At 39.0% G+C, this 14,969-nt stretch overlaps 1 protein-coding gene across 1 annotated transcript; it reads right to left on the bottom strand.

Annotated features, from left to right (window-relative positions):
- Positions 1-2,757: 2,757 nt before the first annotated feature.
- Positions 2,758-8,087, bottom strand: si:dkey-69o16.5 (uncharacterized protein LOC100149419 homolog; the record flags this gene model as incomplete). The annotated part of the gene is made up of 4 exons (XM_038984730.1): positions 7,909-8,087; positions 3,681-3,769; positions 3,059-3,133; positions 2,758-2,837 (listed from the first exon to the last, which is right to left on the bottom strand). Coding segments are annotated over exons 1-4 (339 nt in total), but the record flags the coding sequence as incomplete, so codon positions are not given.
- Between the last annotated feature and the right edge of the window lie 6,882 nt (positions 8,088-14,969).

Here is a 14,969-nt window from a genome sequence, read left to right as displayed (position 1 = left end):
CTGTAAGGGTTACTGTAGGGTTACTGTAGAGTTACTGTAGAGTTACTGTAGAGTTAGGGTTACTGTAGAGTTACTGTAGGGTTACTGTAGAGTTACTGTAGGGTTACTGTAGAGTTACTGTAGGGTTACTGTAGAGTTACTGTAGAGTTACTGTAGGGTTACTGTAGGGTTACTGTAGGGTTACTGTAGGGTTACTGTAGGGTTACTGTAGGGTTACTGTAGGGTTACTGTAGGGTTACTGTAGGGTTACTGTAGGGTTACTGTAGGGTTAGGGTTACTGTAGGGGTTACTGTAGGGTTACTGTAGGGTTACTGTAGGGGTTACTGTAGGGTTACTGTAGGGTTAGGGTTACTGTAGGGGTTACTGTAGGGGTTACTGTAGGGTTACTGTAGGGTTACTGTAGGGTTACTGTAGGGTTACTGTAGGGGTTACTGTAGGGTTACTGTAGGGGTTACTGTAGGGTTACTGTAGGGTTACTGTAGGGGTTACTGTAGGGGTTACTGTAGGGTTACTGTAGGGGTTACTGTAGGGGTTACTGTAGGGTTACTGTAGGGGTTACTGTAGGGTTACTGTAGGGTTACTGTAAGGGGTTTACTGTAGGGTAGGGTTACTGTAGGTGTTACTGTAGCGGGTTACTGTAGGGGTTACTGTAGGGGGTTACTGTAGGGGTTACTGTAGGGGTTACTGCTAGGGGTTACTGTAGGGGTTTACTGTAGGGTTACATGGTATGGGTTACTGTAGGGTTACTGTAGGTGGTTACTGTAGGTACTGTAGGACTGTAGGGGTACTGTAGGGTTACTGTAGGGGTTACTGTAGGGGTTACTTGTAGGGTTACGTAGGGTTACTGTCAGGGGTTACTTGTAGGGGTTACTAAGGGTATGAGGGTTACTGTAGGGGTATCTGTAGGGGTTACTGTAGGGTTACTGTAGGGTTACTGTAGGGGTTACTGTAGGGTTACTGTAGGGGTTACTGTAGGGTTACTGTAGGGGTTACTGTAGGGTTATTGTAGGGTTACTGTAGGGTTTATGTAGGGGTTACTGTAGGGGTTACTGTAGGGTTACTGTAGGGGTTACTGTAGGGGTTACTGTAGGGTTACTGTAGGGGTTACTGTAGGGGTTACTGTAGGGTTACTGTAGGGTTACTGTAGGGTTACTGTAGGGGTTACTGTAGGGTTAGGGTTACTGTAGGGTTACTGTAGGGGTTACTGTAGGGGTTACTGTAGGGTTACTGTAGGGTTACTGTAGGGGTTACTGTAGGGGTTACTGTAGGGTTACTGTAGGGTTACTGTAGGGTTACTGTAGGGTTACTGTAGGGGTTACTGTAGGGTTACTGTAGGGTTACTGTAGGGTTACTGTAGGGTTACTGTAGGGGTTACTGTAGGGTTACTGTAGGGTTACTGTAGGGGTTACTGTAGGGTTACTGTAGGGTTACTGTAGGGTTACTGTAGGGGTTACTGTAGGGTTACTGTAGGGTTACTGTAGAGGTTACTGTAGGGTTACTGTAGGGTTACTGTAGGGTTACTGTAGGGGTTACTGTAGGGTTAGGTTACTGTAGGGGTTACTGTAGGGTTACTGTAGGGGTTACTGTAGGGGTTACTGTAGGGTTACTGTAGGGTTATTGTAGGGGTTACTGTAGGGGTTACTGTAGGGGTTACTGTAGGGGTTATTGTAGGGGTTACTGTAGGGTTACTGTAGGGGTTACTGTAGGGTTACTGTAGGGGTTACTGTAGGGTTACTGTAGGGGTTACTGTAGGGGTTACTGTAGGGGTTACTGTAGGGGTTACTGTAGGGTTACTGTAGGGGTTACTGTAGGGTTACTGTAGGGGTTACTGTAGGGTTACTGTAGGGGTTACTGTAGGGTTACTGTAGGGTTACTGTAGGGTTACTGTAGGGGTTACTGTAGGGGTTACTGTAGGTTACTGTAGGGTTACTGTAGGGGTTACTGTAGGGTTACTGTAGGGTATGTAGGGTTACTGTAGGGGTTATTGTTAGGGGTTTACTGTAGGGGTTATTGTAGGTAGGGTTACTGTAGGGTTACTGTAGGGGTTACTGTAGGGGTTACTGTAGGGGTACTGTAGGGGTTACTGTAGGGGTTACTGTAGGGGTTACTGTAGGGTTACTGTAGGGGTTACTGTAGGGTTACTGTAGGGTTACTGTAGGGGTTACTGTAGGGTTACTGTAGGGGTTACTGTAGGGTTACTGTAGGGGTTACTGTAGGGGTTACTGTAGGGTTACTGTAGGGTTACTGTAGGGTTACTGTAGGGGTTACTGTAGGGTTACTGTAGGGTTACTGTAGGGTTACTGTAGGGGTTACTGTAGGGGTTACTGTAGGGGTTACTGTAGGGTTACTGTAGGGGTTATTGTAGGGTTACTGTAGGGGTTACTGTAGGGTTACTGTAGGGGTAGGTGGTGGAGAAGTTAGTACCGGCCCTTGAGCCCATGTGGGCTCACCTTTCTGGGGCATAAGAGTAAACAGGATATACAATCATTCAGTTATTTATTCCACTCATGGGGCTCTCTCTATTGGCTATATCAGCTGACAGTAAGAACAGTATTTATACATGCAGGAGTGAACTGTAAATATTGTGAAATGGCAGTTTAAATCTGGCACAGTGTTTTCCAAAACTCCTAAACTACTCCCAGCCATCCAGGTGTGCCAGTTCTGGAATATAGGCTATCAGAGTGGACCAGCTGTAGTACCTGAGGACAGGTTTTTTTTGGGGAACACTGCTCAAACAAGAACATATATCAGTCTGACCTGCAGAACTCTCTTGTTGATCTCAGACAGCACACTGTTGTCGTAGAGACATTTCAGCAGACGGAACGTGTTGCCACCGCCTATGAAGAGAACAGCGGTTATGACTTTATTACACTGTATACTATCCTGCTAACTTCTTAACACGTAGTCAATCTGTGTACTGGTGTGGAAGTGGATTTACTTGAACTCTTGCAGTACATGTGCACAATAGCATTCCTTCAATGACGCCTATGGTTTTGGTATTTCATATTTGAGAGGCCCTATGAGGTGCTAACGTCTGAGCTCAAGGTCCACTCCTCACCTATGAATATGCCCTGAGCATTCCTTACAGCTTCCACTGGGTCAGAGGCCTCGTGTATGCTGTCCACCTCGTAACCTGTCAGACGAACAGACAACACTCACATTAGAACGACCGACAAACCTGTCTCACATCGACACCCTAGTCCGTACTACGCCCACTGCACCTGATAACGTCTAAGAGAGAGAGGGTTTGACAAGTGTTAAGCGAAATGTGCTTATATCCATTAAGTCCTCTCAGATCTCCACAAGAGCATAAAGCATAGGGTCTAGGGATTGATTTGGGACTGGGCCTGAGATATTTGATTGATTTGGGATTGGGCCAGAGTTATTTGATTGATTTGGGACTGGGCCAGAGTTAATTGATTAATTTGGGATTGGGCCAGAGTTAATTGATTAATTTGGGATTGGGCCAGAGTTAATTGATTAATTTGGGACTGGGCCAGTTATTTGATTAATTTGGGACTGGGCCTGAGATATTTGATTGATTTGGGATTGGGCCAGAGATATTTGATTGATTTGGGATTGGGCCAGAGATATTTGATTGATTTGGGATTGGGCCTGAGATATTCCAGACACACAGCAGTAGGGCTGTGTAAGGGAATGGACCAGTGTAAAAGACGTACCCAGACTGTTGAACTTGTCCCTGGCAGTCTTTGCGTAGCCATCTCTATCACACAGTGCATAGGGGATGAATAAGATCCTCGTCACACCTCTGCAAGAAATACATTACACGGTTAGGTTATACACTGACTATACGAAACATTAGGAACACCTTCCTAGTATTGAGTTGTAACCTCCCTTTCTGCCCTCAGAACAGCCTCAATTCATCGGGACATGGACTCTACAAGGTGTCGAAAGCGTTTCCAACAGGGATGCTGGTCCATGTTGACTCCAATGCTTCTCACAGTTGTGTCGAGTTGGCTGGAGATCCTTTGGGTGGCGGACCATTCTTAATACACACCGGCAACTGTTGAGCTTGAAAAACCCAGCAGTGTTGCAGTTCTCGACACAAACCGGTGTGCCTGGCACCTACTACTATAACCCGTTCAAAGGCACTTAAATCTTTGGTCTTGCCATTCACCTCTAAATGTCAAACATACACAATCCATGTCTCATGTATAAGTAGTTAGAGACATGTATAAGTAGTTATTAAGTAGTTAGAGACATGTATAAGTAGTTAGAGACATGTATAAGTAGTTAGAGACATGTATAAGTAGTTAGAGACATGTTTAAGTAGTTATTAAGTAGTTAGGGACATGTTTAAGTAGTTATTAAGTAGTTAGAGACATGTTTAAGTAGTTAGAGACATGTATAAGTAGTTAGAGACATGTTTAAGTAGTTATTAAGTAGTTAGAGACATGTATAAGTAGTTAGAGACATGTATAAGTAGTTATTAAGTAGTTAGAGACATGTACAAGTAGTTAGAGACATGTATAAGTAGAGACATGTATAAGTAGTTAGAGACATGTATAAGTAGTTATTAAGTAGTTAGAGACATGTATAAGTAGTTAGAGACATGTATAAGTAGTTAGAGACATGTATAAGTAGTTAGAGACATGTTTAAGTAGTTATTAAGTAGTTAAGGACATGTTTAAGTAGTTATTAAGTAGTTAGAGACATGTTTAAGTAGTTAGGGACATGTTTAAGTAGTTATTAAGTAGTTAGAGACATGTTTAAGTAGTTAGAGACATGTATAAGTAGTTAGAGACATGTTTAAGTAGTTAGAGACATGTATAAGTAGTTAGAGACATGTTTAAGTAGTTAGAGACATGTATAAGTAGTTAGAGACATGTATACGTAGTTAGAGACATGTATAAGTAGTTAGAGACATGTTTAAGTAGTTAGGGACATGTTTAAGTAGTTATTAAGTAGTTAGAGACATGTTTAAGTAGTTAGGGACATGTTTAAGTAGTTATTAAGTAGTTAGAGACTTAGTTAGAGACATGTTTAAGTAGTTAGAGACATGTTTAAGTAGTTAGAGACATGTTTAAGTAGTTAGGGACATGTTTAAGTAGTTATTAAGTAGTTAGAGACTTAGTTAGAGACATATTTAAGTAGTTAGAGACATGTTTAAGTAGTTAGAGACATGTATAAGTAGTTAGAGACATGTATAAGTAGTTAGAGACATGTTTAAGTAGTTAGATACATGTTTAAGTAGTTAGAGACATGTTTAAGTAGTTATTAAGTAGTTAGAGACATGTATAAGTAGTTAGAGACATGTATAAGTAGTTAGAGACATGTTTAAGTAGTTAGGGACATGTATAAGTAGTTAGAGACATGTTTAAGTAGTTAGAGACATGTATAAGTAGTTAGAGACATGTATAAGTAGTTAGAGACATGTTTAAGTAGTTAGGGACATGTATAAGTAGTTAGAGACATGTTTAAGTAGTTATTAAGTAGTTAGAGACATGTTTAAGTAGTTATTAAGTAGTTAGAGACATGTTTAAGTAGTTATTAAGTAGTTAGAGACTTAGTTAGAGACATGTTTAAGTAGTTAGAGACATGTATAAGTAGTTAGAGACATGTTTAAGTAGTTATTAAGTAGTTAGAGACATGTTTAAGTAGTTATTAAGTAGTTAGAGACTTAGTTAGAGACATGTTTAAGTAGTTAGAGACATGTATAAGTAGTTAGAGACATGTTTAAGTAGTTAGTAAGTAGTTAGAGACATGTATAAGTAGTTAGAGACATGTATAAGTAGTTAGAGACATGTTTAAGTAGTTAGAGACATGTATAAGTAGTTAGACATGTTGAAGTAGTTAGAGACATGTTGAAGTAGTTAGAGACATGTTGAAGTAGTTAGAGACATGTTGAAGTAGTTAGAGACATGTTTAAGTAGTTAGAGACATGTATAAGTAGTTAGACATGTTTAAGTAGTTATTAAGTAGTTAGAGACATGTACAAGTAGTTAGAGACATGTATAAGTAGAGACATGTATAAGTAGTTAGAGACATGTTTAAGTAGTTATTAAGTAGTTAGTGACATGTATAAGTAGTTAGGGACATGTTTAAGTAGTTATTAAGTAGTTAGATACATGTATAAGTAGTTAGAGACATGTATAAGTAGTTAGAGACATGTATAAGTAGTTATTAAGTAGTTAGAGACATGTATAAGTAGTTAGAGACATGTATAAGTAGTTATTAAGTAGTTAGAGACATGTATAAGTAGTTAGAGACATGTATAAGTAGTTATTAAGTAGTTAGAGACATGTTTAAGTAGTTAGAGACATGTATAAGTAGAGACATGTTTAAGTAGTTAGAGACATGTATAAGTAGTTAGAGACATGTATAAGTAGTTAGAGACATGTATAAGTAGTTAGAGACATGTATAAGTAGTTAGAGACATGTACAAGTAGTTAGAGACATGTTTAAGTAGTTAGACATGTTTAAGTAGTTAGACATGTTTAAGTAGTTAGAGACATGTATAAGTAGTTATTAAGTAGTTAGATACATGTATAAGTAGTTAGAGACATGTATAAGTAGTTATTAAGTAGTTAGAGACATGTATAAGTAGTTAGAGACATGTACAAGTAGTTAGAGCCATGTTTAAGTAGTTATTAAGTAGTTAGAGACATGTTTAAGTAGTTATTAAGTAGTTAGAGACATGTACAAGTAGTTAGAGACATGTTTAAGTAGTTATTAAGTAGTTAGAGACATGTTTAAGTAGTTATTAAGTAGTTAGAGACATGTACAAGTAGTTAGAGACATGTTTAAGTAGTTATTAAGTAGTTAGAGACATGTTTAAGTAGTTATTAAGTAGTTAGAGACATGTACAAGTAGTTAGAGACATGTTTAAGTAGTTATTAAGTAGTTAGAGACATGTTTAAGTAGTTATTAAGTAGTTAGAGACATGTACAAGTAGTTAGAGACATGTATAAGTAGAGACATGTATAAGTAGTTAGAGACATGTATAAGTAGTTATTAAGTAGTTAGAGACATGTTTAAGTAGTTAGATACATGTACAAGTAGGTAGAGACATGTACAAGTAGTTAGATACATGTACAAGTAGTTATTAAGTAGTTAGAGACATGTATAAGTAGTTAGAGACATGTATAAGTAGTTATTAAGTAGTTAGATACATGTATAAGTAGTTAGAGACATGTATAAGTAGTTATTAAGTAGTTAGAGACATGTATAAGTAGTTAGAGACATGTATAAGTAGTTAGAGACATGTATAAGTAGTTATTAAGTAGTTAGAGACATGTATAAGTAGTTATTAAGTAGTTAGAGACATGTATAAGTAGTTAGAGACATGTATAAGTAGTTAGAGACATGTATAAGTAGTTATTAAGTAGTTAGAGACATGTATAAGTAGTTAGAGACATGTATAAGTAGTTAGAGACATGTATAAGTAGTTATTAAGTAGTTAGAGACATGTTTAAGTAGTTAGATACATGTATAAGTAGTTAGAGACATGTATAAGTAGTTAGAGACATGTATAAGTAGTTATTAAGTAGTTAGAGACATGTATAAGTAGTTAGAGACATGTATAAGTAGTTATTAAGTAGTTAGAGACATGTATAAGTAGTTAGAGACATGTATAAGTAGTTATTAAGTAGTTAGAGACATGTTTAAGTAGTTAGATACATGTACAAGTAGTTAGAGACATGTATAAGTAGTTATTAAGTAGTTAGAGACATGTTTAAGTAGTTAGATACATGTACAAGTAGTTAGAGACATGTATAAGTAGTTATTAAGTAGTTAGAGACATGTATAAGTAGTTACAGTAAAGGAGGGTCAGATTGTGAGTGTACCGTACACCAGCATTCCTTCCATAGTCTTTAGGGGTGTGATTTTTTAGAGTAGTCCAGGCACTTTGAAGGTCAGTATTAGTTGGTGGATTTAGATACTTACTTTCCGAAAAAGTCTTTGATCTGCTGTTGACAATGTTCCAGATATCCTCCCCCGTGCAGGGTTGAGTTGGACACGAGCAGAAGTCTCCTCTTCATATCTTTCAAGACAAGGTTTTGATCAAAGTTTTAAAAACGCACTCAGGTTAAATAGGCTTCCTCATCCTACACCTCAAAGATTACTTGAACAGTACATATCCAGCGGTGCACAAACAGGACGTGTTCCCGGGAGGTGTCAAGGTACAAGGTCTATGGAGTGAGATTTGTTTTCTTTATTCAGTATGTCCACCACGATCTGTGTGTATATTCAACATAACTCACAAATAAAACAATGATCTGTGAATATATTTAAAAAATATTTCTTAAATAAAATAAAAATCCTCAATAAAATAAAATAAAAATCACAAATTAAACCCTAATCTGTGAATATGTAAAAAATATTTCACAAGTATTCACCATAAATCACAAATAAATTCATAATCTGTAAATATTCTACATAGCTCACAAATAAAACTACGATTTTAACAAATGTAGAACAATTTGTGAGCAAATGTTCAGAAATCTCTTAACGTTTACATCTGTGGAATGTGCATTTGCACATTCAAAAAGTGTTTGTGGATCTGTATTCTGTGTTTACAGAATTTTGAGAATTATTTTCCGCCGGTCGATGTATTACAATCTACACATGTGGTCTATGTATTACAATCCACAAATGTGGTCTATGTATTACAATCCACAAATGTGGTCGATGTATTACAATCCACAAATGTGGTCGATGTATTACAATCCACAAATGTGGTCTATGTATTACAATCCACAAATGTGGTCGATGTATTACAATCCACAAATGTGGTCGATGTATTACAATCTACACATGTGGTCGATGTATTACAATCCACAAATGTGGTCGATGTATTACAATCCACAAATGTGGTCGATGTATTACAATCCACAAATGTGGTCGATGTATTACAATCTACACATGTGGTCGATGTATTACAATCCACAAATGTGGTCGATGTATTACAATCCACAAATGTGGCTTCGGATGAGTCTGCTATCTCCATTCATTTGGATAATCTTTGTGTCAGGGGAAGTGCAGAGTGAAGCAGTGTCTCATTCAGCCATGTCTTGTGAGAACACTTTTTAGCTAGAATATTTAACTAATGAAGAACAACTTTATGACTCATCTGAAACCACATGTGTAAATTGTAATACATCGACAGGCGGAAAATAATTCTCAAAATTCTATAAACACAGAATACAGATCCACAAACACTTTTTGAATGCGCAAATGCACATTCCACAGATGTAAACGTTAAGAGATTTCTAAACATTTGCACACAAATTGTTCAACATTTGTTCAAATCGTAGTTGTATTTGTGAGCTATGTAGAATATTTACAGATTATGAATTTATTTGTGATTTATGGTGAATACTTGTGAAATATATGTTTTACATATTCATGGTTAATGGTTAAATTTGTGATATTTGTTTGGGATTATGGTTTTATTTGACTAAATATTTAAATATATTCACAGATCATAGTTTTATTTGTGAGTTATGTTGAATATACATGCATCGTGGTGGACATACTGTATTTAGAGAATAAAGAAACAAATCTTCCTCCATTCAATTTCCTGGTCTCAGTTTAAAGTTCAACTACGGGTAACTTATCTGTTTTGCTGACAAATCTCTCATACAGTCATTAAATCATCTGATTACTTCTCCTGATAAATCTACCTGTCGTCGAAATGGTTGTGAAATCTTTCGATCCAACAAACCGTTGGCGATTATTCTTGTGGTCAATGATTGGAAACAATGTTGCGCATCAAGAGGTCACAGATTGCAACACTGATTTAAAATTCGATACGTAGCCTTGACCGGATATGTTATTTACAGTTTCGTATGAAATGTTAAAATGTAAGCTACAAAACTGTAATTTTGCTTCAAGGGTCTCCGTTTGGAGAAGAGTTTTCTCACGCTGTTGGACACGCCTGGTGCCTCCAAAATTGATGACGTATTTCGCGCACTTGAGATTCGAACATCAAATCAAATTGTATTGGTCCAAATGCGCCAAATACAACTTGTGTAGATTTTTTTTTTACCGTGAAATGCTTGCTTACGAGCACTTCCCAAAGATGCAGAGTTTTTAAAAGAATAATACAATAAAATAGTAACACAGGATAAATAAAATAGACAAGAATGGAGCTACAGTGAACTCCAAAAGTATTGGGACTGTGACACATTTCTTGATGTTTTGGCTCTGTACTTCAGCTCTTGAAATTATACAAATGAGGGTATTTTCTTCCATAATCGGGTAAACCATTAATTTCAACATATTTATTGGGTGAAATGGTAGGCTGCAAGTAGCCTACAATGGCATAGAAATTAATTGGCCTACTTGATGGCCAAACAATGTATAATTCTTGACATTTAATGTCAGTTTCCCTGTGGACTTTTCCCCATAACAGAAGCACTCAAGCCATAGAATGTTCTCTCTGCTTCTGCAAGGCAAGGTGCCGGTGCGTCAGGTCTGACACCTACAGGCTCCTGGACAGCTTCTATCCCCATGCCATAGACTGTTCTCTCTGCTTCTGCAAGGCAAGGTGCCGGTGCATCAGGTCTGACACCTAACAGGCTCCTGAACAGCTTCTATCCCCATGCCATAACACTTCTAAATAGCTAACAGAATGGCCACGCAGACTCTGAGCTGACCCTAGTATTTACACTGTCTCTATGTTCACTCACAGGACTCTACACAGTGACACACACATAACACACTCACACACACCTACACTATAACACACACACACATTTATACTGACTCTACACACACACACTCACATATAATCATAATTTACGTTGCTGCTACTCTGTTCATTATATATCCTGATGCCTAGTCACCTTCCCCCTATACATATCTACCTCCATCACTCCAGTATCCCTGCACATTGTTAATATGGTACTGACCCTGTATATAGTCACCTTACCCCTATACATATCTACCTCCATCACTCCAGTATCCCTGCACATTGTTAATATGGTACTGACCCTGTATATAGTCACCTTACCCCTATACATATCTACCTCCATCACTCCAGTATCCCTGTCTCCTTCCCCCTATACATATCTACCTCCATCACTCCAGTATCCCTGTCCCCTTCCCCCTATACATATCTACCTCCATCCCTCCAGTATCCCTGTCTCCTCCCCCCTATACATATCTACCTCCATCACTCCAGTATCCCTGTCACCTTCCACTATACATATCTACCTCCGTCACTCCAGTATCCCTGCACATTGTTAATATGGTACTGAACTGACCCTGTATATAGTATGATTACCCCTATACATATCTACCTCCATCACTCCAGTATCCCTGCACATTGTTAATATGGTACTGACCCTGTATATAGTCACCTTACCCCTATACATATCTACCTCCATCACTCCAGTATCCCTGTACATTGTTAATATGGTACTGACCCTGTATATAGTCCCCTAACCCTATACATATCTACCTCCATCACTCCAGTATCCCTGTACATTGTTAATATGGTACTGACCCTGTATATAGTCACCTTACCCCTATACAGATCTACCTCCATCACTCCAGTATCCCTGTACATTGTTAATATGGTACTGACCCTGTATATAGTCCCCTAACCCTATACATATCTACCTCCATCACTCCAGTATCCCTGTACATTGTTAATATGGTACTGAACTGACCCTGTATATATATATAGTATAGACCCTAAAACGTTTGGTATACATATTAGTTCAGAACCTAGCTATGAACCTCAGCTATCATAGCCAGTTGTATCAACTTCAAAACAGCCTGAATGACATTAATGAAGCCTATGGATTGAGTAGAATATATAACTTTGTGCCGAGGTTGCAAGTCGTATATACATGTAGTTATTACCATGCATGAGATCCCCACATTCTAGCTTGTACATGTAATATATTCACTGATCATGTACTCTACCTTGGCAAATAAAGGTACAGTTCAGGTATGAATGTCTTTGAGATTATTTTTCAATCATATCCAATACCAGGAGTATCAAATTCCAGTCTTTGAGTGGTGCTGTGTATGCAGTGCATTCGGAAAGTAGTCAAACCTTGACTTTTTCCACATTTTGTAACGTTACAGGCTGGGTGGAGGGTGGAGCAGTATTTAGTAAGGAAGCAGGACTGGTTTGAGGGGGGGGCAGTATTTAGTAAGGAAGCAGGACTGGTTTGAGGGTGGAGCAGTATTTAGTAAGGAAGCAGGACTGGTTTGAGGGGGGAGCAGTATTTAGTAAGGAAGCAGGACTGGTTTGAGGGGGGAGCAGTATTTAGTAAGGAAGGAGGACTGGTTTGAGGGGGGAGCAGTATTTAGTAAGGAAGGAGGACTGGTTTGAGGGGGGAGCAGTATTTAGTAAGGAAGCAGGACTGGTTTGAGGGGGGAGCAGTATTTAGTAAGGAAGCAGGACTGGTTTGAGGGGGGAGCAGTATTTAGTAAGGAAGCAGGACTGGTTTGAGGGGGAGCAGTATTTAGTAAGGAAGCAGGACTGGTTTGAGGGGGGAGCAGTATTTAGTAAGGAAGCAGGACTGGTTTGAGGGGGGAGCAGTATTTAGTAAGGAAGCAGGACTGGTTTGAGGGGGGAGCAGTATTTAGTAAGGAAGCAGGACTGGTTTGAGGGGGGAGCAGTATTTAGTAAGGAAGCAGGACTGGTTTGAGGGGGGAGCAGTATTTAGTAAGGAAGCAGGACTGGTTTGAGGGGGGAGCAGTATTTAGTAAGGAAGCAGGACTGGTTTGAGGGGGAGCAGTATTTAGTAAGGAAGCAGGACTGGTTTGAGGGGGGAGCAGTATTTAGTAAGGAAGCAGGACTGGTTTGAGGGGGAGCAGTATTTAGTAAGGAAGCAGGACTGGTTTGAGGGGGAGCAGTATTTAGTAAGGAAGCAGGACTGGTTTGAGGGGGAGCAGTATTTAGTAAGGAAGCAGGACTGGTTTGAGGGGGAGCAGTATTTAGTAAGGAAGCAGGACTGGTTTGAGGGGGAGCAGTATTTAGTAAGGAAGCAGGACTGGTTTGAGGGGGGAGAAGTATTTAGTAAGGAAGGAGGACTGGCTTGGCACATAGAGGGCACTATATAGGGAATAGGATAATCGCACACCTGACGATCTGTCTTTTCGAGCCGTCTATTTCCTGTGTTTGAGGGGTGCAAAACCCACTTGTCACTTAAATCTCGCTGGATCGATTTGCTTTCATTTTACTCCTGCGACTTGTAATAAATGATATTTTGATTAATAACATCACACAGTTAAAACTTGTTATAACTACTTCTTTCATAAACATGATATGTTGTTCAAACACACCCCATTTCTAAAGCACCAAAACTGCTGATGCACGTCATAAAACTGCAGACTGCACAAAAACAGATATGGAGCAATAAAACTGTTCCTGACTGGAGTGATTGCTCACATCCCTCCAGTCGGGAAACCCCCTAGCCCCAAGACAATAAATGCTGGTTACTGTCTCCTCTTATCTCGTGACGGCAGAAACACATAGGAATGTCACTCCACGAACGCACACACATTACACACCCAAAACCCTCTGTCGGGGCTGGGTTCCAAGGACAAAGAACACTGCCAAGAACCAATGGGACATTGATACCAGCCTGGAGGGGACCGCCCTCAACTCACAGCGACCAACCAGAAGCACAGACTACCAGAAACTACCTACGTCATTTACTGTATAAAATGTAACTGCACTCCATGTTTAGGCCTCTCTCTTCCGACAGTTCCTTACGAGCTAGACGAACGAGGCCGTGCAGCACGCTTTCCCAGATATCTTTACCTCTGAATAAACTGCCTTTACTATACCTTATCCACCTTGTCCAGCGTCTCAACTTGGTCTCAGTTCTCCTGTAACGTTTTATCAACAGACTCTTTCATACTCTTGCTTGTGCCTGTCGTTTCTTCCCGTTAAAACTTCTTAGGGATACTGGACAACATCCGGTGAAATTGGAGAAGGCGCGCAATTCAAATAAATAATCGTAATATTAAACATTTATGAACATACAAGTAGCTTATATAATTTAAAAGCTTAAATTCTTGTTAATCTAACTGCTTTGTCTGATCTGCGACTCTTTCAAACTCTTGCTTGTGCCTTTCGTTTCTTCCCGTTAACGTTGCGACCTTCGGAAATGTTTGTAATGACCTGTCAAACACGACGTGTTATTAATGGCTGAAATGGGCTCATTGGAATACATCGTCTTTCTGTTGCATCTACAAAGACCGTAAAGCTTCGTCCGGGAAAGAGACCATTATTTTTGATTGGTTGTTCAAGTTATACTTTAATACAGTTGAAATGTTTACAAACTAGATGAGCTGAAATGAAAGCCACTTCCTAAAATGAACACTCTGTAGTGATATTATGTCTGATCTGACAAACGATCTAAAGTACGCATAGCTAGGTATAATCTAGAACCAAACTGTTTATCTTTAATCTGAGAGTATCCTGCTATTGATATACTTGTTGAATTATGCAACCGTAATTCATGAGACATGCCTAGACAGAACACGTTTTTGGGGGCTGCGACCCTATTCCAAAACCTTTATGTTGATTTATTCATATATGAAAATATACCCAGTGTGTTTATGCAAATGATGCACATATAATGTTCTTTATTTTAACACAAAATATATATTTTTAAATACCTGATACCATTAGTGTCACGTTCTGACCTTAGTTCCTTTTTTATGTCTTTATTTTAGTTGGTCAGGGCGTGAGTTGGGGTGGGCATTCTGTTGTTTTTCTATGTTTTGTTCTGTTATATTTCTATGTGTTTGGCCTAGTATGGTTCTCAATCAGAGGCAGGTGTCAGTCGTTGTCTCTGATTGGGAGCCATATTTAGGTAGCCTGTTTTCTATTGTGTTGTGTGGGTGGTTGTTTCCTGTGTTAGTGTTTGCACCATACGGGACTGTTTCAGTTGTTTGTTTGTGCTTTTGTTATTTTGTTCAGTTTGATTTATTAAACTTCTCATTATGGACACTTACCACGCTGCACATTGGTC

This window comes from Salvelinus namaycush, unplaced genomic scaffold, assembly GCF_016432855.1.
Source record: "Salvelinus namaycush isolate Seneca unplaced genomic scaffold, SaNama_1.0 Scaffold2617, whole genome shotgun sequence".
In the NCBI taxonomy this organism is placed as follows: Eukaryota; Metazoa; Chordata; class Actinopteri; order Salmoniformes; family Salmonidae; genus Salvelinus; species Salvelinus namaycush.
The sequence above is the reverse complement of the archived record's forward strand: the minus strand, read 5'-3'. Positions and strand labels throughout refer to the sequence as shown.